The sequence below is a fragment of the Neoarius graeffei genome, chromosome 22 (assembly GCF_027579695.1).
Source record: "Neoarius graeffei isolate fNeoGra1 chromosome 22, fNeoGra1.pri, whole genome shotgun sequence".
Taxonomy (NCBI): Eukaryota; Metazoa; Chordata; class Actinopteri; order Siluriformes; family Ariidae; genus Neoarius; species Neoarius graeffei.
In genome coordinates, this window is record NC_083590.1 from 13,308,716 (window position 1) to 13,336,166 (window position 27,451).

General features: G+C 40.4%; 1 protein-coding gene across 1 annotated transcript; it reads right to left on the reverse strand.

Annotated features, from left to right (window-relative positions):
• Positions 1–632: 632 nt before the first annotated feature.
• On the reverse strand, positions 633–25,539 carry LOC132870283 (NACHT, LRR and PYD domains-containing protein 12-like). Its single transcript, XM_060903918.1, has 20 exons — positions 25,404–25,539; positions 24,330–24,430; positions 20,531–20,657; positions 18,737–18,853; positions 18,268–18,384; positions 17,799–17,915; positions 16,435–16,488; positions 14,408–16,195; positions 11,277–11,471; positions 10,640–10,813; positions 9,744–9,938; positions 9,106–9,275; positions 8,793–8,802; positions 8,462–8,632; positions 7,565–7,759; positions 6,923–7,096; positions 5,629–5,802; positions 4,587–4,760; positions 2,828–3,001; positions 633–1,934 (listed from the first exon to the last, which is right to left on the reverse strand). The coding sequence occupies exons 3-20, from the start codon at positions 20,599–20,601 to the stop codon at positions 1,928–1,930; spliced, it is 4,077 nt and encodes a 1,358-aa protein (XP_060759901.1). The 5' UTR covers positions 20,602–20,657; positions 24,330–24,430; positions 25,404–25,539; the 3' UTR covers positions 633–1,927.
• Positions 25,540–27,451: the final 1,912 nt, after the last annotated feature.

A 27,451-nucleotide genomic window follows, 5' to 3' on the forward strand; every position in this document is an offset into this window, starting at 1 on the left:
AGTGCTTTTCTGCTTATGTTACACTATTTCTGAGAGTTTCTGTTATCAAACAACTTCAGTTGCCATGGTTGCTCTCTCCAGGAAGGGGCTTTGGAGGCGGGGCTGAAGCGCAGCAGAGACGGAGGGGGAGGGACCTGGAAGTTACACTTATACGAAATTTCAAGCATTTGGTCTGTGGAACAAGGTGGGCAGAGCTAAGGGAGAGTATGAGGGGGTATAATAAGTTGTTCAGTATTTTTTCATATATACACACAATTTTAATAAAATGTACTTTTCAAGGTAAATCTTAAAATTCAACATTTCCACAATTTTTTTCAGAATTAGTGAACATTTTTACTAAACAAGAGTGCTCTGAGAGCACAATAGCCCCAGCTGACAACTACGCCATAATTCTGGTAAATGTTACTGAATTGAATGAAATTGCAATATGCGTATTACCGATAAATAAAGAATCCTGTCAAGTTTTGTGAAATTCCTCCAAAAATTGTGAGGAGTTGATTTCAGAAGGTGAGTACCCTTCCTAGGATGGACGGACATCGCCACAACATAATCCCCCTTAGGGCCTTTTGGCCAGCGGGGGATAAAAATTGTGAGGGAAGTTGATTTCAGAAAGCAAGCACACCTTAATGAAATTGCCAAAGTACACATTTATTAACAATCAAGGGCATAACTCCGGTAAAATGTGCCCAAATTAAATGAAATTTCAATATGCGCATAACTGTCATATAACAAGCCCTTATGCCAAGCTTTAAGAAATTTGTCCAAAAATTGTGAGAGGAGTTGATGGCAGAAGGCAAGTGCACCTTCATGAATTTGTGAAAGTACAAGCTTGTTAATCAAGGGCCACAACTCTGGTAAAATGCAACCGAATTGAACAAAATAATATGTGTACTACCGACATATAACAAAGCCTCTCATCAAGTTTCGTGAAATTTCTCCACAAATTGTGAGAGAAGTTGATTTCAGAAGGTGAGCACCCTTCCCGGGAGGGAGGGAGGGAGGGAGGGACAGATGGCCACGACACAATCCCCCTTCGGGCCTTTCAGTCAGCGGGGGATAAAAAATTAAAAAAGATTTAATAATTAAAAACCTGAGTATTTCAGAGTACTAGTGATGAACATAAACCACTACAGAAGGCTACAAGTGACAAAGTATTTACACTTATAATAAATCAGAAATTACACAGATGGTGAAAATGCCACTTTCATGATTTAACTTTGAAAGAAATTCATTTTTCCAGTCTGAGTATGAAACACCCATGAGTTAGCCATAAATTTATTTTCAATAACTGCCGACTGTTTTTGTTAAAAAAAGATTTAAAATACATAACCTAATTTTATACAACAGAAAATAATCACATTGTATTTTTATTTCTTCAAAATCTACAGAAAATAATTCAAATACAATAAAAATAAAAAACATTTAATCTGATCCTGTAACAAAAAGATCAAAACTATAGTCACAGAGCAGAGTATTAGGAACATTAATTCATGTTGTTGGTGCCAAGGACAAAGTGATAAATGTGCCTTGTGGTGAGTCTCCTCGGGGCTTCCTCAGATTAACTCCCCAAATGCCGATCCTGTCAGGTGAGAATCCCACCAATGTCCTGAAACTGTTCCTGTCCATTTCAGCTCCCTCTTCCACTGACTGGGTTCAGCTCGAGTCCCTGTGCTTTTTCATCTGCTCTTTCAGGGTTTTTAAGGGACTGAGGTCCAGGCAATTTCATGCAGATCACAAGTTGTTCCACATTCTGTGTAGAATTGTGTGCAGTCTGATTCACTGTGCACCATGAACACACACTGACCACGTCTCCGAGTCTCTTTCATTTGTTAGAACTAAATGACTGATGGGTTTATGAATGTGTTGTGTGTTCCTCAACATGGAAATACAGGAACACCAGAGTCTTCATCACACACACAGATGTTCATCACACACTGAAAATAAAAGAAAAACATCTGGATTAATCCCCACACACTGGACTGTGGTACTTCATGACCAACAGCATGTAATCATCTCTGCTCCAAGAGAAACATTATTATCTCCTGTTTATAATTTAATTCAACATTTATTCAGTCTTCTATAATATCTGTGTTCTAACATTGAGCTCCAACAAACGAGAACTTCCACAAGATCTAACAGGAAAGTGAGCAGACGTTTCCCATCACATCACTGCTCTTATCCAATCACAGGCTTTGGAGCTTTTTAAACAGTAACTAACACTGTGGTGGGTTTGATCTCTTGTTCTACATGTAGATTTAAGTGCAGACTTTAAGAAGAAGCCGAGGTAAATTTTACAGGAACGACAGAAGACACGGTGTGGAGGTGGAGAGCAGGAAGGAGTGTCAGAGTGAGTCAAGTGGCTCCTTAAATCACATTTGTGGCAGTGTGGCATTAAAGATGATCATTTTACTGAGTTTTGAGGAGAGTTGAGAAGAAAGTGTGCTGCTGATCAGAAACAGGGAAAAGCCGAGATCATCTTATTCAGACAAAAGCAGCAGGATGAAGTCAGAGACAGCAGGGTGTCACAAGGAGACGAGGTGTTCATTTACAATCACTCTCATGCACTCAGACGGGACAATTTGGAGACTCTGACTGACTCCATCTTCTGCTTTCAGATGAATTTTAAATCAATTTTACTGAACAACAAACAGCATTAAAGACAACTGGGAGGAAAAAGTCGGATTAAATAGAACACAGTGAAAATTTCTAAAACTAGTTTCATTTCATGGCCTGGTCATGTGACATTTACTGAAATTAAAGAAAAATGATGATGAGCTTAAATTATTATTCTTTTTTTCAACAATTGCCTAAAAAGGTTATTACTTACCCGAGTTTCTGGAGTTTGTAATGTTTATCATCCTTAAGAGCAGAGAGCAGCTTCTTTCCTGTGTCTCCTATTTTATTCCCAGACAGATTCAGTTCTCTCAGGTGTGAGGGGTTTGATCTCAGAGCTGAACTCAGAGCAGCACAGCCTTCATCTGAGACACCACACTTACACAACCTGCAGAGACGCAATGACACACACTTCACTGCCTCAGTTTATGAAGATCAAGATTTGCTCTGTGTGTCTTTAAATTCAAGGTGTGTGTGTGTGTGTGTGTGTGTTTCCCCATGGACTTGTCATTTCTTTCACCATTTCATATCAAGGAAGTTGCTAAGCTGTGAGCAGAAGAAGGAAGTTACAGCTCACGAGTTACAATCAGAAATAAATTTCAGAAATTAATGTCAATAATCAAACACAACTTTAGATTTACAATTTATCTGAAATATTGCCAAATTATTCCACCACTGCAGGCTCCAATATATTTAGGTTTGAGATGTGAATCATGTTCTTTCCTGATTTATTGATTGGCAGTGGGTTATAAGGTTCCACCACTTTGAGAGATCGACCAATCATAACAAGGAGAAGCCGTGTGTCCAGGCGGAAAAAATGAAAAACACATCGTCCAATCCACAGTGAGATTGTTTTTCTCTGTGAAAACACACTTGCCCACACCCCATTCCCTCCCAGTGAAGCGGTGCGTCTGGGCGGGGCTCAAAATGATGAGATGGACACTTTGGTGAAATAAACAGTGTGAGTTTAATGAACAAACAGCGCGATATTGCAGTGAGATACTCCATCAATCTGATTCACTCAAATATTGAACGACACCAAGACTGATGAATAAAATAGAGACTTTGGGAAACGTTTCATTGCTGCATTTTAATGAAATGTGAGAGGAAGCCGGGCTTCCAGTGTCGTCTTAAAGCAATCACCACTGACAGAGATGGACTGGAACATTATTTACTATTTTAACATTTATTATTAATATTATTATAAAAATTCTAAATCAACACAAGGATTGTTGCTGTGGCTTTCAGTTTATTGGAAGTTCTTTTCTCCTCTTTTTCAATTTTTATTTAAAAGTCATTTTTTAATCTATTTATTTTTTCTGCATCAGTTCTATGGCATTACCATCTCATTTTAGTTTTTAAACTCTATATTCCTGGGATCATTTCCACCATGTCACTACTGCTTTTAAACCCTGCAGCTCACACAGTTTCTAATGTTTATACTGTTTATTTATACTGTTTATATTGTTTGTCTGAATGTTTAGTCTATGTCTAGTTCCTATCTAGAGTGTTTATACTGTTTATATTGTTTGTTTTTTTCAATTATTCTATTTTTATTTATTGCATTGCCTGTTTGCACCGTGGGTCAGAGAGGACTGAAATTTCATCTGTACTGTATGTCGAGCATGTATATCATATTTGACAATAAAGTTGACTTGACTTGACTCTTTGTCTGAGGGCAGTTAGTTTGAGTCTCAGGTGCAGTTTGTGTGATTAGTTACAGTGTTGTAGTAAATTTCACAGTGATTTCAGACACATTGCAGTCGGATCAAGTCCCGTTTTGTGCTGCAGCTTCTCACATACGTCCATCTGACCCAAAGACTCTGTGACAAATCATCAGTGTGCAGTGAACAGAAACAATCTTCCTCCTCAGGACACTGATGATGAACCTAAAACCTCTGCTTCAGTCTCACTATTAGAGAATGTGTCTTACTGAGGAGCAGGTCATGTGACTCTCAGAGAGATGATCTTACCCCAGTGTCTCCAGTTTACAGTGAGGATTCTCCAGTACAGCACAGAGACGCTTCACTCCTGAGTCTCCCAGATTATTATTAGACAGATCCAGTTGTCTCAGGTGTGAGGGGTTTGATCTCAGAGCTGAACTCAGAGCAGCACAGCCTTCATCTGAGACACCACAACCCCACAACCTGCAGAGACACAATGACACACACTTCATCAACAGATTTTCATCTTGGTGTAATTCTTACTTTAAAGATGAGGAGTGTAAAATTAATTTTATTTTTCAGAATGTCATGAGGATTTAATATCACCTGTTTATTCTCATTAACAGTGTAATTAATAATGATAATACTGAGTGTTATATTGAGTTTCTCTCCTCTGTTGTGTGTGATATTAAACCATCAGCAGCTGAAGCTGAACAGAGAACAGCAGAGAGACCATGAACTTTAATCAGAGAGAGAGAGAGAGAGAGAGAGACTGAATCTCATATGGTTCTCTACTAGACTTATAGTGCACTACACAGGGGCAATAAACTTGTTTCTCCAGAGTCTACAGAGTGCATTTATAGAACACTATAGATTTATATTATTGTAGAATCAGAGAAGTAAACAATAATTATTCCATATAAATCCTACAAACATTCAGCCACTCGTTCTTGAGACAGCGTGCAAACAAGAATTTCAGAAAAAAAAATGGACAGAAAAGCTGAAAGCATACCAGTTTCACCTCTCAGTTTCGGAGGAATAAAAATGTCAGTGTAATTTATGATGATGTTCGTATGTCTAATTACTTTTTATCCCTCAAAAAAGAGGGACCACATATAAACAGTGCTGTAATTTCAACACCAGTCACCTGTCAGCAGAGGTGGACAAAATACCCAACTTCATGATTGAAGTCAAAGTACAGATCGCACTGGTCAAATGTGACTCTGATACAAGTGAAAGTTGTCCAGTCAAATTTTTACTTCAGTTAAAGTACTGAAGTATTTGCTTTTAAAAATACTGAAGTATTAAAAGTACATTTTCTGTCAATTCATTGTTGTATTATTGATCTTACCCCAGTGTCTCCAGTTTACAGTGAGGATTCTCCAGTACAGCACAGAGACGCTTCACTCCTGAGTCTCCCAGATTATTAAAGGACAGATCCAGTTCTCTCAGGTGTGAGGGGTTTGATCTCAGAGCTGAACTCAGAGCTGCACAGCCTTCATCTGAGACACCACAACCACACAACCTGCAGAGACACAATGACACACACTTCATCAACAGATTTTCATCTTGGTGTAATAGTGGTTGTGAAGATGATGTCGCTCATGTTGAACTGTCTCTATTCTCTTCACCAATCACAAGCTATTATTAATAATGACTCAAACATTACCACTGTTACTGACATTAAGTTTACTCGAGGTGCAAATGATTCAGCAAAAAGTCAATAATTTAAAGGTTTAAGTGAAGAGTCAGGTTTTAGAGAATTTATCTCTGCTTGACTGGATTTTTAATGATCACATATTTAATTGTAAAGACATTTTAATTAGACCTGGCGACTTGTCCAGGGTGTACCCCGCCTTTCGCCCATAGTCAGCTGGGATAGGCTCCAGCTTGCCTGCGACCCTGTAGAAGGATAAAGCAGCTAGAGATAATGAGATGAGATGAGATGAGACATTTTAATTATTTCTTTAAAGTAAAAGTGATTCTGAGGAGAAATGATCACTTCATGACTAATATATTTGTTCTGCATGTTTTACATCCATCCATCAAACATTACCACTGTTACTGACATTAAGTTTACTCGAGGTACAAATGATTCAGCAAAAAGTAAATGATTTAAAGTTTTAAGTGAAGAGTCAGTGACCCTGTGTGTGACCCTGTACAGAATAAGCGGCAACAGTCATCTGTAGCCGCTTATCCTGTACAGGGCCATACGCAAGCTGAAGCCTATCCCAGCTGACTATGGGTGAGAGACGGGGTTCACCCTGGATAAGACGCCAGATCATCGCAGGGCTGACACACAGAGACAAACAACCATTTACACTCACGCTCACATCTATGGTCAATTTAGAGCCACTAGTTAGCTGAACCTGCATGTCTTTGGACTGTGGGTGAAACCGGAGCACCCGGAGGAAACCCACACAGACACGGGGAGAACATGCAAACTCCACACAGAAAGGCCCTCGCCAGCCACTGGGCTCAAACCCAGAATCTTTTTGCTGTGAGGCAACAGTGGTAACTACTACACCACCGTGCCACCCGCATGTTTTACTTTTACAGAAAATGTTAATTGATAAATAACACTGTATACAACTATTAACTGCTGCTTTAGTGAGTTATTGTGACTCTCAGAGAGATGATCTTACCTCAGTGTCTCCAGTTTACAGTGAGGATTCTCCAGTACAGCACAGAGACGCTTCACTCCTGAGTCTCCCAGATTATTATTAGTCAGATCCAGGTCTCTCAGGTGTGAGGGGTTTGATCTCAGAGCTGAACTCAGAGCAGCACAGCCTTCATCTGAGACACCACAACCCCACAACCTGCAGAGACACAATGACACACACTTCATCAACAGATTTTCATCTTGGTGTAATAGTGGTTGTGAAGATGATGTCTCTCATGTTGGACTGTCTCTCTTCTCTTCACCAATCACAAGCTATTATTAATAATGACTCAAACATTACCACTGTTACTGACATTAAGTTTACTCGAGGTGCAAATGATTCAGCAAAAAGTCAATAATTTAAAGGTTTAAGTGAAGAGTCAGGTTTTGCAGAATTTATCTCTGCTTGACTGGATTTTTAATGATCACATATTTAATTTTAAAGTGATTTTAATTATTTCTTTCAAGTAAAAGTGATTCTGAGGAGAAATGATCACTTCATGACAAATATATTTGTTCTGCACGTTTTATTTTTACAGAAAATTTTAATTGATAAACAACACTGTATACAACTATTAACTGCTGCTTTAGTGAGTTATTGTGACTCTCAGAGAGATGATCTTACTTCAGTGTCTCCACTTTACAGTGAGGATTCTCCAGTACAGCACAGAGACGCTTCACTCCTGAGTCTTCTAGTTTATTCCCAGTCAGATCCAGTGTCTTCACAGTCAGATGCAGTTCTCTCAGACTGGAGGTTTCTGAGTTGAGCACTGAGACCAGAGCTTCAGCGCTGCTCCATTTAATTTTATCACAACTGATCCTGAAGGAAATAAAATAATACATAATAAACTCACACAAATGATCAAACAGGTCCTCAAATCTTTCACTGCACCATTTCATTTTCATAAATGACCAAAGTACAAACTCCGAGTCGACAATACACTGAAATGCTGTAACAGTAATTCACAGTCAGAGCTGTTCAGATTTGAGTTTTCTGCTGCACACATCATCACTGACACATGGGATACGAGTACATACACGTTTTACATCCATCTATTATCTGTAGCCACTTATCCTGGACAGGGTCACATGCAAGCTGGATGCTATCACAGCTGACTATGGGTGAGAGGCGGGTTTCACCCTGGACAAATAACCATGTCATCGCAGGGCTGACACACAGAGACAAACAACCATTTACACTCACACTCACATCTATGGTCAAATTAGAGCCACTAGTTAGCCGAAGCTGCATGTCTTTGGACTGTGGGGGAAACCGGAGCACCCGTTGGAAACCCACACAGACACGGGGAGAACATGCAAACTCCACACAGAAAGGCCCTCATCAGCCACTGGGCTCAAACCCAGAACCTTTTTGCTGTGAGGCAACAGTGCTAACCACTACACCTCCGTGCCACCCGCATGTTTTACTTTTACAGAAAATTTTAATTGATAAATAACACTGTATACAACTATTAACTGCTGCTTTAGTGAGTTATTGTGACTCTCAGAGAGATGATCTTACACCAGTGTCTCCAGTTTACAGTGAGGATTCTCCAGTACAGCACAGAGACGCTTCACTCCTGAGTCTCCCAGATTATTATTATTCAGATTCAGTTCTCTCAGGTGTGAGGGGTTTGATCTCAGAGCTGAACTCAGAGCAGCACAGCCTTCATCTGAGACACCACAACCACACAACCTGCAGAGACACAATGACACACACTTCATCAACAGATTTTCATCTTGGTGTAATAGTGGTTGTGAAGATGATGTCTCTCATGTTGGACTGTCTCTATTCTCTTCACCAATCACAAGCTTTTATTAATAATGACTCAAACATTACCACTGTTACTGACATTAAGTTTACTCGAGGTGCAAACGATTCAGAAAAAAGTCAATACTTTAAAGGTTGAAGTGAAACGTTAGGTTTTGTAGAATTTATCTCTGCTTGACTGGATTTTTAATGATCACATATTTAATTGTAAATACATTTTAATTCTTTCTTTAAAGTAAAAGTGATTCTGAGGAGAAATGATCACTTCATGACTAATATACTTGTTCTGCATGTTTTATTTATACACAAAATTTTAATTGATAAATAACACTATACAACTATTAACTGCTGCTTTAGTGAGTTATTGTGACTCTCAGAGAGATGATCTTACCCCAGTGTCTCCAGTTTACAGTGAGGATTCTCCAGTACAGCACAGAGACGCTTCACTCCTGAGTCTCCCAGATTATTATAAGACAGATCCAGTTCTCTCAGGTGTGAGGGGTTTGATCTCAGAGCTGAACTCAGAGCAGCACAGCCTTCATCTGAGACACCACAACCACACAACCTGCAGAGACACAATGACACACACTTCATCAACAGATTTTCATCTTGGTGTAATAGTGGTTGTGAAGATGATGTCTCTCATGTTGGACCGTCTCTATTCTCTTCACCAATCACAAGCTATTATTAATAATGACTCAAACATTACCACTGTTACTGACATTAAGTTTACTCGAGGTGCAAACGATTCAGCGAAAAGTTAATAATTTAAAGGTTTAAGTGAAGAGTCAGGTTTTGCAGAATTTATCTCTGCTTGACTGGATTTTTAATGCTCATATATTTAATTTTCAAGTCATTTTAATTATTTCTTTCAAGTAAAAGTGATTCTGAGGAGAAATGATCACTTCATGACAAATATATTTGTTCTGCTTGTTTTATTTTTACAGAAAATTTTAATTGATAAACAACACTGTATATAACTATTAACTGCTGCTTTAGTGAGTTATTGTGACTCTCAGAGAGATGATCTTACCTCAGTGTCTCCAGTTTACAGTGAGGATTCTCCAGTACAGCACAGAGACGCTTCACTCCTGAGTCTTCTAGTTTATTCCCAGTCAGATCCAGTGTCTTCACAGTCAGATGCAGTTCTCTCAGACTGGAGGTTTCTGAGTTGAGCACTGAGATCAGAGCTTCAGCACTTCTCCATTTAATTGTATCATAAGTGATTCTGAAGAAAATAAAATAATACAAAATAAACTCACACAAATGATCAAACAGGTCCTCAAATCTTTCACTGCACCATTTCATTTTCATAAATGACCAAAGTACAAACTCCGAGTCAACAATACACTGAAATGCTGTAACAGTAATTCACAGTCAGAGCTGTTCAGATTTGAGTTTCTGCTGCACACGTCATCACTGACACATGGGATATGAGTACATACACGTTTTACATCCATCTATTTTCTGTAGCCACTTATCTTGGACAGGGTCACACGCAAGCTGGATGTTATCCCAGCTGACTATGGGTGAGAGGCGGGTTTCACCCTGGACAAATAACCATGTCATCGCAGGGCTGACACACAGAGACAGACAACCATTCACACTCACATTCATACCTACGGTCAATTTAGAGCCACCACTTAACCAAACCTGCATGCCTTTGGACTGTGGGGGAAACCGGAGCACCCGGAGGAAACCCACGCGGACACGGGGAGAACATGCAAACTCCACACAGAAAGGCCCTCGCCAACTGCTGGGCTCGAATTCAGAACCTTCTTGCTGTGAGGTGACAGCGCTAACCACTACACCTCCGTGCCGCCCGCATGTTTTACTTTAACAGAAATTTTTAATTGATAAATAACACTGTATACAACTCTTAACTGCTGCTTTAGTGAGTTATTGTGACTCTCAGAGAGATGATCTTACCTCAATGTCTCCAGTTTACAGTGAGGATTCTCCAGTACAGCACAGAGACGCTTCACTCCTGAGTCTCCCAGATTATTATTATTCAGATCCAGTTCTCTCAGGTGTGAGGGGTTTGATCTCAGAGCTGAACTCAGAGCAGCACAGCCTTCATCTGAGACACCACAACCCCACAACCTGCAGAGACACAATGACACACACTTCATCAACAGATTTTCATCTTGGTGTAATAGTGGTTGTGAAGATGATGTCTCTCATGTTGGACTGTCTCTATTCTCTTCACCAATCACAAGCTATTATTAATAATGACTCAAACATTACCACTGTTACTGACATTAAGTTTACTCGAGGTGCAAATGATTCAGCAAAAAGTCAATAATTTAAAGGTTTAAGTGAAGAGTCAGGTTTTGTGGAATTTATTCCTGCTTGATTGGATTTTTAATGATCACATATTTAATTATAAAGACATTTTAATTATTTCTTGAAAGTAAAAGTGATTCTGAGGAGAAATGATCACTTCATGACTCATGTGTTCTGCATGTTTTAATTTTACAGAAAATTTTAATTGATAAACAACACTGTATACAATATTAACTGCTGCTGTAGTGAGTTATTGTGACTCTCAGAGAGATGATCTTACCTCAGTTTCTCCACTTTACAGTGAGGATTCTCCAGTACAGCACAGAGACGCTTCACTCCTGAGTCTTCTAGTTTATTCCCAGTCAGATCCAGTGTCTTCACAGTCAGATGCAGTTCTCTCAGACTGGAGGTTTCTGAGTTGAGCACTGAGACCAGAGCTTCAGCGCTTCTCCGTTCAATAGTATCACAAGTGATTCTGAAGAAAATAAAATAATACATAATAAACTCACACAAATGATCAAACAGGCCCTCAAATCTTTCACTGCACTATTTCATTTTCATAAATGACAAAAGTACAAACTCCGATTCGACAATACACTGAAATGCTGTAACAGTAATTCACAGTTCGAGCTGTTCGGATTTGAGTTTTCTGCTGCACACGTCATCAATGACACATGGGATAAACACGCAACATCAAATCTGATCACCAAATCGGGACATAAGAGTCTGATCTAAAATATTTACCGTATAAGAGGAGAAAGGAAAAGAGTTTCAAAAGTCAGGTTTAGATGAAGCAGGCAGAGTTCGAGGGAGAGTCATATTTATCTGAACAGATCAGACATTTGATTTGTTCTCTAATTAGTGAGCGACTGAAATGATCACAGCCCAGTGCTGAAGGGGTTTTATGGAGATACTCATGATGTGCTCGTTAGCTAACTGTGTGTGTGTGTGTGTGAGATGCCAGGTGCTCCTTATTTGTTCCTGGTGCCAGTGATTTACAGACTGGACATGTTCTTCCCCTTACACTCTGTGTGTTGTCTCTCCCTGTCTGACCTGAAATCAATTAATCACAGAGCTACAGCAGGGAAAAGAACAAAAGCTGTGAAGGTCAATGGAAAAAAATTAAAATTTATAAACAATATTAGGATATTAAAACTAAAGAATAATCATCATCATGTAATAAATTGATGTTATGATGTAATAAAAGTAAATAAGAATGGTGTTTCCAATGAGTTCTCTGTGAAAGTCTGTTTTCACCATTTGAATAAAACCTTTTATCAGGTCATAACAAGCCTCAACATTAACTTTGGTCACCTTTTTCTCTGCAGAGCAAATGGCTTAAACATTTTTTTTGCCTCCCTTGAATTTCCTTTTGCCCTCACATTTTGCAGTATTTCGACAAGTTTTCAAGTCCACAGTTCAAGGCAACACTGATATGTTTTCTAGGGGTATAACTGAGTTGTTTAAACAAAAGCACATTTAAAAAAAACCCCACCTTTTTTTAAAATACAACATTTACTTCTGCAATGGAAGACGACAACTCCTGAAAACACGAAACATAAATCAATATCATATATGTAAGACTTACATACGGTACGAGTACATAATACGTCTTCTTTTTGAGAGTTTAGGACACAAAACACTTTGTTTTGCCTCACAATGACTAGCAATATTGCAAAGATGAATTCTAAAATTAAAAACGTGATAAAACAGGACTCTGTACTGCCATTGCATTTAGGAGGAAATTAAACAACCTGTCCTCATCTACATCAGCTTCCTGTGCAGCCTCTGCAAATTGCGGGTGCCGTTCATGCCGTCCCTCCGTCCACCATAGGTGGCCTGCCCTCTCAGCATTAAACGCATCAAGATCCAGGCCCTGTAGAGCAGGGGTTCTCAACCGTTTCTGCTTTAAGGCCCACCTATTCATACTTGTACCAGGTCGGGGCCCATTAAAAAAGATCCCCAATTATTTTGGCTCATCTATTCTATTAGAATCTAATAATCTCCTGTAAACTGTATTCATGGGATGCAACATCACTCCCTGTTACAGATGGGAATTTAAATAAATGCAATAAAAACAAATTTTTAGATTGTAGGTATTGTATTTAAAGCTGTATGGATACAAGTCATTCTCAGTCAGAAGGGGTTAAAAGTGGAGTCTGATCCATTGGCACAAGAACTTATTGCCATGTTTGTGTTCAGCAAACAAGCAGGTTATTAAAACCAAGAAGTCCACTCAAAAGAAGTGGATATAGAAACCACTCCGAAGGATTTTTCCTATGAAAGAAAAATTTACCACCTAAATTTGACATTAGTAGAATAAATTGTGATCATATTGTAGCCATAACTAAATACAAAGACAATAGTTATGCATACTGTTAATTAACTTAATGTGAAGATAATCAAAAGATTGTGTCTATTTTAGTCTTTTGTATTTGTAATTATTTGTATCTGTACATGCACGACCCCACCAGCTCTGCTAATCAACTTATTGTGTTTAAAATAAAGTTATTCATTCATTATGAGGTGGAAAATTATCCATCTGTTGAGTTCCCCGATGTCTCAAACTACCTGGTGCTGCAGACATCGTTCTACATGGACACACAGATTAAAACCTGGAAGAGCATGGAGGAGAACAACTTTTTATATGTGTCTGGGTTAAAGATCTGGGGATCAGGACACTACAAAATAACTCCTGTATCATTGTTGCCCGGGTAAGGAGGAGTTTCTGGGCTTTTTGTCCGTGTCTTTCGATGGTTGCTATGACGCTACAGGTTTTGGAATCGGGTGAAAACAAACGACTGCTGCTCGATTCCCAATCCTCCCTGATCTTCTCTTCCAGCAGGCATCACAGATCCTTAGAATTACCCACAAATCAATCTCTCTCTCTGTATACGTGTGCACTCTGTGTGTATTTGACAGGCTGGGGTGTTCAAAAAAAACAACCAAACAACAGCAACGAAAACCCTGTCCTTTTGTCGATTCAATTGTGTTTCTATCAGCATTTCTACAGGCTTTGTATCATATTCTACACACTTTTTATTCTGCAGGTTCTACAAGCAAGTCACTGCATTCAGTAGGTTGTTTCCGAGTCATTAGATTCTGTAAATGCATCGTGGCAACAATCCAACAACACCTTGATATTAAAAAGGAAACAAAAACAATCATGAAAAAAGTATTTTTGAAGGCTGAAGTGTTTTTAAAATCAAATCCTCCAGCACTGTAACAAGTAAAATTTAGACGGAACAACTTTCACTTGTACTGGAGTAACATTTGATCAGGAGGATCTTTACTTTCACTCGAGTAATGGAGTTGTGGATTTTGTCCCAAAGTGCAGATTTGTCCAAGTGCTTTCAGTTTCTCTCTTTCTAACAGTGGAACAGTAGAACAGTAATATTCAGCTTTACTTACATTGCTTTTCTGGATGCTGCAATCACAGGCATCACCTTCACAAGAACCCAATCTGGTATCTTCTCTGTACTGGCATGTTTACTCAGGTCAAACTCCTCCAGCTCCTGTGCTGAAGTCAGTAACACAAACACCAGAGCAGACCACTGTGAAGGAGAGAGTTCACTTTGTTTTCCAGATTTCAGGTAGCGTTGGATTTCCTCCACTAGAGAATCGTCACCCAGTTCATTCAGACAGTGGAACAGATTGATGGATTTTTCTGGAGGAAGATTTTCACTGATCTTCTCTTTAATGTACTGAACTGTTTTCCTCTTTCCTGTCCAGGAGCTACTTCCTGTCTGTGTTACTAAGGCATGTAAGAGTTTCTGATTGGACTCCAGTGAGAGACCCAGAAGAAAGCGGAGGAACAGATCCAGATGTCCAGTCTGACTTTTTAAGGTCTGATCTACAGCACTCCTGTGTAAATCTGAAACTGTCTGAAAGGACCGAAAATACAAATAACTGAACTCATCCTGATCAAGAACATTTCTCTTTTCCTTCATGAAGGTCAGATGCACATACAGAGCTGCGAGATGCTCCTGAACACTCAGATGAACAAAGCAGTACACTTTACTCTGGTGAAGCCCAACCTCTTCTCTGAAGATCTGTGTACACACACCTGAGTACACTGCTGCTTCTGTCACATCAATGCCACACTCTCTCAGGTCTTCCTCATAGAAGATCAGGTTGCCTTTCTCCAGCTGCTCAAAAGCCAGTTTTCCCAGTTTGAGAAGCATTTCTTCATCACTCTCCTGCTTCTTTGAGTACTTTCCTCTGATGATGTTTGTCTGAATGATAAGGAAGTGTGTGTACATTTGAGTCAGAGTCTTGGGGATCTCTCCACTCTCTGCTTCACCCAACATTCTCTCTAGAACAGCGGCTGAAATCCAGCAGAAGACTGGGATGTGACACATGATGTAGAGGCTTCTTAATGACTTCAGGTGTGTGATGATGTTCTCGGCCAGTCTCTGATCACTGACCCTCTTCCTGAAGTACTCCTCCTTCTGTGGGTCATTGAACCCTTGTACCTCTGTGACTCGATGGACATACTCAGAGGGGATTTGATCAGCTGCTGCTGGTCGGGAGGTGATCCAGATGAGAGCAGAGGGAAGCAGATTCCCTTTGATCAGGTTTATCAGCAGCACATGCACTGATGCTGATTCAGTTACATCACACACTCTCACTGTGTTCTGGAAATCCAGAAGGAAACGACACTCGTCCAATCCATCAAAAATGAACAGAACCTTTTCCAACCTGGACATTTCTGTTTCTTTGCGTTCCTTGAAACAGACATGAAGGAGCTCCATCAGACTCAGTTTTTGGTCCTTCATCAGATTCAGCTCTCTGAAAGGAAGTGGAAATATGAGGGGGACGTCCTGATTTGCTTTCCCTTCAGCCCAGTCCACAATGAACTTCTGCACAGAGACTGTTTTTCCAATACCAGCCACTCCCTTTGTCACTACAGTTCTGATGGGTTCGTCTTCTTCAGATAAGGGCTTAAAGATGTCGTTGCATTTGATTGGTGTTTCCTCTGTTTTTCTCCTGGACGCTGCCTCAATCCGTATCACCTCATGTTCTTTATTGACGTCTCCACTGTCTCCCTCTGTGATGTAGAGCTCTGTGTAGATCTCATTCAGGAGCACTCGGTTTTCCTGCTTTATTATCACTCCATTTAAACACTGAAACTTCTTCATCAGATTTAATTTGAACTTTTTCTGGACTTCATTTCCAGCAGCAGATTCTGGGGCGTGTCTGTGTGACAGGGTGAAGTAGGAAGACATGGTGAGACATGGGCTCCAATTATTAGAGTTTAAGATCACAGTGTTTCTGACTGGTTTCCACAGATAGTTCTTTATGATGTTCTCACTGTGCATTTGTTTTATTCTCCTGTATGTTTTCTATAATCTAATCAGTCTCTATGAAATAACAGCAGAGAGGTTTATAATACCAGAGCGTCAGTATCACAGTCATGGTGTTGGGTTTGATCTTACCCTGTATCTCTGATGAAGATCTTTTCTATTCTGTCTCCTGCATTATGTAAAACACTGGGAACAAAATTTGTTGCTGTTAAAGACAATAACTTTCTTCACTTTAATCCTACAATCTCAACTTTAGTCCTAATTTTACTACAATAATACAACATGAGAAAAACATTGTGGAACTTGAGAAAAAAAAGATCTGTCCCAGTTTAAATTTGAGTTTCTCGTTTTTCCTTCCTATATGGTCATTAAGGATGGAACAGAATATCACTCCATCATGCAGAATGAACAGATAATGTGTTTTAAATGGATACAAAAGCAGATGTGTATTTTTCAGAAAGTCGGCCAGAAATGTTCTCAGGTATAAAATCTGTAACTCGATCCAGAAATATACTCCACCCTGGATGATCCACCAGTCCATCATTTTAGGGGCAATTTAGTGATCAGTCGACCTACTGACATGTTTTTGGGAGGTGGGAGTTCAGGTTGAGGAAAATGCTGATTTTCATCATGATTAATAAATACTGTTATGTCAGTGATGTGATTTATGGTCAATAGTCATTGTGTTCATATAAAGGGTCTCCATTTTCTATTATATTTTACAGAAACACTCAGACACATGGTGGCACGGTGGTGTAGTGGTTAGCGCTGTCGCCTCACAGCAAGAAGGTCCGGGTTCAAGCCCCATGGCTGGCGAGGGCCTTTCTGTGCGGAGTTTGCATGTTCTCCCCATGTCTGCGTGGGTTTCCTCCGGGTGCTCCGGTTTCCACCAAAGTTCAAAGACATGCAGGTTAGGTTAACTGGTGACTCTAAATTGACCGTAGATGTGAGTGTGAATGGTTGTCTGTATCTATGCGTCAGCCCTGTGATGACCTGGCGACTTGTCCAGGGTGTACCCCGCCTTTCGCCCGTAGTCAGCTGGGATAGGCTCCAGCTTGCCTGCGACCCTGTAGAACAGGATAAAGCGGCTAGAGATAATGAGATGAGATGAGACTCAGACACATCACTTTTCATGGAGACACGGCCAAGTAACAGTGATCTCAATGGGGCCGGGATTTTAACCACAATTTATTATTATTATTATTATTATTAGTCATCGTAATAATTCCATGTTATTTTTGCTTATATGAGCATTTCTTGCTTGAGCACTTAAAACATTACCTGTAAACATTTTGACCTTCATAAATGTTTAAACTCCTCAAAAGCATTTCCTGAAAGTTTTGCTGAATTACTAAAGACTAAGAAACTATATCATAAAAAAACTGTACAGTAGAATGAGAGACAATCTAATATATATTCCATCAAATATAGCTGCTAATGACAGTGTAGCACAGCCTTTAACTGTGACTTTAACTTTGAGAATTATGGGATGTTACCTGTGTACAGATGAGGGGTTTCCGCTGTTAAAGGACCAAGGAAGAATCATATGCCGATCACTCTTCATGGAGACACAGCTGGGTTCTGGTGAGTCTGATCTCTTCATCTGGAGTTTACTGTACAACATTATAGACAGTCCTTTATATTCACCATTTACACTGGTTATTATTAATTATTACTGGTTATTTTAATTATCTTGTTTGCAATTACTCTGACTTAGTGTCACATCCAGATGCACTTTCTGCCTTATCCTGTATGTGACACTGTGAAACACTGAACTGTGCCGTTATTGATATTAATTACTCTAAAATGTTTAGTGAAAGTATTGTAGCAGCATTAGGACCTAATTAAAGTATCACAAACTGATAAATATCAAAATGCTGATGATGAGCTGGACTGGATAAAGGAATGTGTAACACAGTCTTTCTCTCTACAGTGACTTTAACTATGAGAATTATGGGATGTTACCTGTGGACAGATGAGGGGTTTCCACTGTTAAAGTACAAAGGAAGAATCATAGACCGATCACTCTTCATGGAGACACAGCTGGGTTCTGGTGAGTCTGATCTCTTCATCTGGAGTTTACTGTATAACATTACAGACAGTCCTTTATATACACCATTTACACTGGTTATTATTAATTATTACTGGTTATTTTAATGATCTTGTTTGCAATTACTCTGACTTAGTGTCCGATCTAGATGCACTTTCTGCCTTATCCTGTATGTGACACTGTGAAGCACTGAACTGTGCCATTATTGATATTAATTACTCTAAAATGTTTAGTGAAAGTATTGTAGCAGCATTAGGACCTAATTAAAGTATCACAAACTGATAAATATCAAAATGCTGATGATGATCTGGACTGGATAAAGGAATGTGTAACACGGTCTTTCTCTCTACAGTGACTTTAACTATGAGAATTATGGGATGTTACCTGTGGACAGATGAGGGGTTTCTGCTGTTAAAGTACAAAGGAAGAATCATAGACCGATCACTCTTCATGGAGACACACCTGGGTTCTGGCGAGTCTGATCTCTTCATCTGGAGTTCACTGTACAACATTATAGAGGAGACATGAGACAGAATTTCATTGTCTCGAATATCACAATACAAAACACTGGAAAAGATTAATTTGCTGCTCATATCATGTATTGTGATATTTCTGTTTAATATTCTTTATGAGGGGCGGCACGGTGGTGTAGTGGTTAGCGCTGTCGCCTCACAGCAAGAAGGTCCTGGGTTCGAGCCCCGGGGCCGGCGAGGGCCTTTCTGTGCGGAGTTTGCATGTTCTCCCCGTGTCCGCGTGGGTTTCCTCCGGGTGCTCCGGTTTCCCCCACAGTCCAAAGACATGCAGGTTAGGTTAACTGGTGACTCTAAATTGACCGTAGGTGTGAATGTGAGTGTGAATGGTTGTCTGTGTCTATGTGTCAGCCCTGTGATGACCTGGCGACTTGTCCAGGGTGTACCCCGCCTTTCGCCCATAGTCAGCTGGGATAGGCTCCAGCTTGCCTGCGACCCTGTAGAAGGATAAAGCGGCTAGAGATAATGAGATGAGATGAGATTCTTTATGAGCGCTACCTCTTATTACACACTAGGTGGCAGCACCAGAGGTCATAGCCCACAGAGCACAGAGTTAGAGAGTGGAAACCTAACTGCCTCAAAGCACACTGACTGAACAGTCCAGAAAGTGAAGGTAATCAGAAGGAAGTGTTTTGGCACATGGGGTCAAACTCCAGGCCCACAGCCTCATTTCATTCGGCCCGCATGAACTTGGAAACAATAAAACTGAAACAGCCTGTAGAACACGACTGCTTAACATTTTCACACTATCCAGAATTCACAGCAGATCTGTAGTGGAGCCATCTGAAGGTAGTTACAGTAAACCGCTGTATATGCATACGCGCACTCCAGTTTCTATCACGGCTGGATTGACCACGGTCTGAAATGCAGGTTAAAATAAACGCCTGGATTTGACACAGGATCTGACTTTAACACCCCGACTGTACTGATATTGCAGTGGTTTGATTTGCTGCCTTTACAAATCAAAATAAAATGTTTTACACTTTAAAATGTAATGTTGTGTGTCAACACCGTCTCATCAGTCTGGTCCTGTGAAGCCTGTATTGGGATATGATTCATACTGTGGCTTTAGTGTATTGTCTCATACGACTGCATTTTTAATTTTATAAAAACATAATTTTACTAACAATGAACAGAATCTGACATTTTTAAAAGTGGCGACTTAACTTTTCATTCTCAGTGTAAATTTTGTTGTTTATCTTTTCAGATATCCTCACTCCATATTTCACATATGAACAGTTAATGACTAAAATATTAGAACATGACAGCTTACCGCTAGGGCGGCACGGTGGTGTAGTGGTTAGCGCTGTCGCCTCACAGCAAGAAGATCCGGGTTTGAGCCCCGTGGCCGGCGAGGGCCTTTCTGTGCGGAGTTTGCATGTTGTCCGTGTGGGTTTCCTCCGGGTGCTCCGGTTTCCCCCACAGTTCAAAGACATGCAGGTTAGGTTAACTGGTGACTCTAAATTGACCGTAGGTGTGAATGTGAGTGTGAATGGTTGTCTGTATCTATGCGTCAGCCCTGTGATGACCTGGCGACTTGTCCAGGGTGTACCCCGCCTTTCGCCCGTAGTCAGCTGGGATAGGCTCCAGCTTGCCTGCGACCCTGTAGAACAGGATAAAGCGGCTAGAGATAATGAGATGAGCTTACCGCTTTTCTGAGGATGGGGTCACATTATCTGTGTCCAGATCACGGCTCTCCATTTTTGAATATGAGCTCATGGACTCACTGATGATTCCTGAAGACACTGATCTCTTGGACTGAATGAATTACACTCCTAAAAATCAGGAAAAAACCAAAACCAAACATTTTGTTAAAATTAGAGAAAAAATCTCACATCTACTGAACTGCACATGTGAAAGACTCCAAACTTAATAAGCAGGAGGATTGACAGTAAGAGTATTATTTTAAGTTCGTTTCTTAAGACACGTATTTTTAAGTTTGTTACCTCGCTTGTTGACAGTTTCGGCGAACACTTCCGCCTTCTTCAAAACAGTCACCAGATGTCGAGTGGTGACGTGCCTTATCAGCTGATGTTACTCTATGGAGGCGTGAACGTCCCACCCAATTTGACAGGTAGTCCACGCCTCCTGCTGTCAGGTCGCTGGCCCAGGACTGCGCTCCAGGTGTGTGACAGCGCGTACGCTCCCTCATCCCGGTTCATAGTCCTCTGCGCCCGCTTACGTATCTCCACTGCCTCCAAAATCCAACGCTGATATCTATTCTCTTCAGCGCGAATGACTCTGGCCTCTTCCCAATTCATTATATGATTTTGTCGTTTGCAGTGGTCTGAAATGGCTGATTTTAAGTTTTCTTGATTTGCTTTTTCTTTTTCGGATCTTGTGAGTCTTTTTGTTGTTTCTTTTTCACATTCTAATTGGTGTTCTTTCCTGCGAGTGTGGAAGCATCTGCCCGTTTCACCAATATAGACTTTATTGCATGAACGGCAAGGGATTTCATATATGATATTGCATTTATTGTCCAGTTGTATTTTATCTTTGGGGTGAACTAGCAGCTGTCGGAGGTTCTTGTATGGTTTGACTGGAGGCGTGGACTACCTGTCAAATTGGGCGGGACGTTCACGCCTCCATAGAGTAACATCAGCTGATAAAGCACGTCACCACTCGATATCTGGTGACTGTTTTGAAGAAGGCGGAAGTGTTCACCGAAACTGTCAACAAGCGAGGTAACATACTTAAAAATACGTGTCTTAAGAAACGAACTTAAAAGAATAGTTATAATTATCAGACATAATTAATTTTCACTACATATTAAAAATAAGTTATGCAGAAGATTGTGCCAAAGAGGTACGCTGCCTGGAAAAACTAAAGAAAAAACTGGCGTGACAAAGAAACCATCTCCACTTCAATCTCCGCTGCCGGGATGAAGGCGTCATTCCAGCAAGCCTCTACATAAAAAATCCAATACCAACAAAAAATGCGGAAAGGACCATAGAAAGAGCGCGAATGACTCTGGTAAGAGAAAGAATTAGATGCACGACTAACAAAATCAACAATTTAAATACAGAAATAACACAAAGAACACAAGATTTCAAACTCCGGTTCAAACTCAGCATTGACATGGAAAAAAGTATGGAAGAACATCTAAATGCAATACAAGAACAAGAATTCTCAAAAACAAAAACACGCCATATTAAAAAACTAAATAGGCTTATCAAAAAGAAACAAAATAAATGCAAGGACAAACAAATAAATGAAAAATGGATATGCAACCTGTCTAAACACACACTAACAACAGCAGAACACACTATACTCTCACGGGGACTAAACTATGCCATCACACCAAATAAAATCCCAAATGAAGAATTCATACTGGCTACGGAACTAGCATGCAACATGTTACAGGACCAAGGACAGAAAGCCGCATTAAGGAACGAAATAGCAGGCATCCTCACCTCAGCTAAACCGCCACCCAGAAACACAACTAAACAGGAAATGGAAGCCATCAGAACACTCACAAAGAACAAGAAAATAACAATACTACCGGCTGATAAAGGGAGGACCACGGTTATCATGGATACTAATCAATATGAAAAACAAATGAATGAAATGCTCACGGACCCAAACACATATGAAATACTCAAAAAAGACCCGACGGAGGAAAAGAAAAAAAGACTAAAACTATTACTCAAACTGTTAATGGATGACAACAAAATTGATAAACAAACATACAACCACCTCATCCCCACAGCAGACATCACCCCCCGGATATACGGCACACCGAAAATTCATAAACCCGGAGCACCACTAAGACCCATAGTAGACAGTATAGGATCAGTTACCTACAACCTTTCCAAGACACTGGCAGACATAATTAAACCACTCCTCGGACTCACGGAATACCACTGCAAAAACTCAAAACAACTGGCGAAAGAACTAAAGGAAATCAAGATAAAAAAGGATGAAATCTTTGTATCACATGACGTCATATCCCTCTTTACAAAAACACCGGTCACAAACACTCTTAACATAGTAGAAAACCGGTTAAAAGCAGACAGAACCCTGAAAAAACATACAAAACTTACAACACAGGACATAACAAAACTATTACATTTCATTTCCACGTCCACATATTTCCAATACAGAGGTACAATCTACAGACAAAAAGAGGGATTTGCAATGGGGGACCCGCTATCTGCCACTCTATGCAACTTTTTTATGGAGGATCTGGAAACCCGAGCCATAGAAACAGCACCGGATGACTGCAAACCTATCTTCTGGAAAAGATACGTTGATGACATTCTTGAAATAACCAAAACAGGTCACACACAACAATTCACGGATCATCTAAACTCCATAGACAAGACAGGCAGCATCAAATTCACACACGAAGAGGAAATGGACAAGACAATAGCTTTTCTGGACCTAAAAATACACCACACAGAAGAAGGGAACATCAGAATTACAACATACAGAAAACCTACACATACCGACCAATATCTTCTCTGGACATCTGAACATCCCATCGCACACAAAATGTCAGTAATCAGAACACTATACGACCGAGCACAGAACATCACGGAGGAGAAAGACAGACAGGAGGAGGAACAACACATCCAACAGGCATTAAAAAACTGCCAATATCTACTGTGGGCAATTCGAAAAGGAAAATCACAGACACAAAAAAAAGGCAAGAAACAAACAAACAAGAAAAAACACAGAAAAAACAAACCAGGGCTTTGTCACATTACCATATATAAAAGGAGTTACAGAACGCATCCAACGATCCATGAGGAAATACCACATCAACACCCCGGTCAAATCATACAAGAACCTCCGACAGCTGCTAGTTCACCCCAAAGATAAAATACAACTGGACAATAAATGCAATGTCATATATGAAATCCCTTGCCGTTCATGCAATAAAGTCTATATTGGTGAAACGGGCAGATGCTTCCACACTCGCAGGAAAGAACACCAATTAGAATGTGAAAAAGAAACAACAAAAAGACTCACAAGATCCGAAAAAGAAAAAGCAAACCAAGAAAACTTAAAATCAGCCATTTCAGACCACTGCAAACGACAAAATCATATTATGAATTGGGAAGAGGCCAGAGTCATTCGCGCTGAAGAGAATAGATACCAGCGTTGGATTTTGGAGGCAGTGGAGATACGTAAGCGGGCGCAGAGGACGATGAACCGGGATGAGGGAGCGTACACCTGGAGCGCAGTCCTGGGCCAGCGACCTGACAGCAGGAGGCGTGAACTACTTGTCAAATTGGGCGGGACGTTCACGCCTCCATAGAGTAACATCAGCTGATAAGGCACGTCACCACTCGACATCTGGTGACTGTTTTGAAGAAGGCGGAAGTGTTCGCCGAAACTGTCAACAAGCGAGGTACAGTAACATACTTAAAAATACGTGTCTTAAGAAACGAACTTAAAAGAGTAGTTATAATTATCAGACATAATTAATTTTCACTACATACAGACAGTAAGAGTAGTTTGAATGGTTATGCAGAAGACGTGTGTATCCCTCTAGACAGGTGGTGATGTGAGCAGTTCAGTAATCAGGGGATTGAGACCTCTGCTGGAAAGGAGGAGAAACAGTTTGAAGTCCAAGCAGGTCAACTGTGACGCCTTCACTAAAAAAGCTGAACCAGGAGGTGACTAAAATCACCTGTAGTTAATAGAAGGGCTACTTTAAGTCTAATCCTACTTTCTCTTTACTAGCATTAAATGGGTTTTAGTTTGAATAAATTCTGATCAGTTACGCTAAACAGAGATGATTTCTGTGAGCCTAAAGTAGGGGTGTGTGATATGACTGTTTTACACCGTGAACGATCCATGATCTGTTTTTACTGAGGGATCACATGGACCGTGATACTAAATATATTTTGTCAGTTGTGCTGAAAATGCTGAGATGTGGCGTCTTGTTTTCTGAGCCAGACTTTACTCTATTCACTCGTCCAGCTCACGGTCTCCCTGAAAGACACAGGAACAAACCAATAATAACCCAGAGTCAGCAGCTCCTTGGGTTACGTTTCCTCATTTTGTTTCCCATCAGCATGGCCAAGAACACAGAGAATCTTTGTTGCAAAGGCAAGAAAGCAGCCTAATATACTTATACAGACTTAATGCTGGTCCCAAGCCCGGATAGACTGGGGACGGTTGGGTCAGGAAGGGCATCTGGTGTAAAACCTACACCAAATCAAATATGTGGAACAGATCCACTGTAGCGACCCCTAACGGGGAGAAGGAGAAAGCAGCCTAAAGACACTCTTTATGAGAAAAACACTGATACCAGGACATTACACCTGCATTCAGCCATTAAACGACTTCTAAATATCGCTGATCCTCATGATGACTGAGTCTCAAATAATTTTACTTTATTCATATATATATATATATATATGAGAAACTGAAGAGAGAAACTCGAATATAGAACACAGCCGATAAACAGCAGCTTTACAGGGAAGATGATTTCAGTTCCGCAGTTTTACTGCTGTTTTTACACGAGCTCAGTCAAATACAACCACATTTCTCTCCAACACAGCACTTACTTTTACTCAGCACTCCATGCTGGGCTTCATTAATCTCACCGGTTCCGCCTGGGGTTGGAGTTTTTATTATTATTTTCTCCCAACAGCAACATAACGGCGTCTCAGCTGAAAGAGAAACACTTTCACTTCCGGAGAACTGATTCACTCCGAGTGATGTGTCGTTCAGGGAATGAATCGACTCTTTGATTCGGCTCTTTGAGATAAATTTTAAATTGAAAAAACAGTGAAATTGAAATGTTTACTCGGTCAGGGAACATTTTGTTGTTCTGAAGTTACACTGCAAGTCCAGTCCACTTTAATTACCAAGAAAAAGTGCTGTCATTAATAATAATAATCTCTCATGTGAAAAAGACAAAAGAAGGCAGCTGAGAAAGATTTCACATTTTATCCTGATTATCACATTATTATATTTTTCCCAGCTACAATATGACCTCCCTGTATATAACAGCTGTTTCTGATACAGTGACTAAATAGTGTAGTATATTGGGGATTTTTTCCTCTAAGAAGAAAAAAATCCAGAGAATTTAGACACCTGACGCTGACACACACCTGAAAGCAAGAAAAGCAAAGCGCACCCAGGTGTTGTTTATTAGAGCTCTTCTTATTTCAGTAAACGCTGCTCACAGTTGGATGGTAGTGATGGTCAGATGAATCCGAGTCTTCGAATCATGTGTCGAGTCTTAGAGCGCGTGACAAATAAATCACGGTCTCGAGACGAGTTTCCATAAAACCCCGATGAGGAACAAGGCGTCTCCGAACAAGCGCCGCTATATATGGAAGGCCATTGGGACCAAAACTAATGACGGTGTTGTGCTAACTTGTACTCGTTAACGCGTAATTGCGTTTTAACGTGTAATTACGCGTTAATATGCAATTTAAATGACGTTTTAACGCGGAAACTACGATTTAAAGCGTAAAATACGAGTTAAAGGGCTGATGACACGTTTTTGACATCTTTGGCGATGTTTTATAACATAAAAAGTAATTCCCGATGATCCATATATTAATTCACGAAGGCGCCTATTTTACAAGTTATGATAAAAAACGCGGCTATTTGGGCAAATTTGACGGGGCTGCAGCACCCAGGAGACGAATGAGGAGGAGGGGCTATATGATGTCAGCGAAAGAATCTTCCTCCTCAGTTACCAATTTGTTGTTGATGCGACAGGTGTTCAGTTTGTCATTATTAGTATTATTACAGGGGCGCAGATACGTTTTTTGAACTTGGGGGGGACAAAAAAACTGGGGGGGACAAAGCTGCCAGCAAACCAACCCCAACCCCGACATGCCTGTCAAACTTGTTGTGGGTAACCATAGCAACCAAGCTCGAGCTCACAACCTGTGCAGTCTGTGCAGCTCAACCAACCAAATATCAGTCTTTGTTTTGTTTTATGTGAGTTGTTGCAACTATGTATACACTGCTGTGCACCTCAATAAACCGAATGGTAATTAGTCTTTTGATTTTTCCGTGAGGTTTGCCTTATGCAAAGAAAGACAGCAGAGACGTTTTTTCCTCCCTATAAGTGGGGGGGACCGAACGAGGTGAAATTAAATCTGGGTGGGACGAATCCCACCCGTCCCACCCTCTATCTGCGCCCGTGTTTTATTATTATACATTGTTATACATTATTATATATATATATATAGTTATAGTTATAGTTATTATGCCTTCGCGTTGTGTTGCTGGCTTTTGCTCCAAAACCCACAAGGATGGGGTAAGTTTATTCAAGTTTCCCAGAGATCCCGAGGTGCATGCAAAGTGGGTGAAGCAAGTCAGGCGCACTTGTGACAAGTGGGAGCCCTCACCAACATCCGTCCTGTGCTCTGAACACTTCGACTTGGATTGTTTTGACACCCTTCCCAGCTTAAAAGAATCTCTTGGGTGTTCAGTTCAGCACAAACGTGTGTTACTACCATCAGCAGTGCCTACAGTCAGTGTTGCCAGATTGGGAGGTTTCCCGCCCAGTTGGGCAGTTTCAAGTGCATTTTGGTGGGTTTTGAACAGTATCTGGCAACACTGCCTACAGCAGGGGTCTTCAATCCTATCC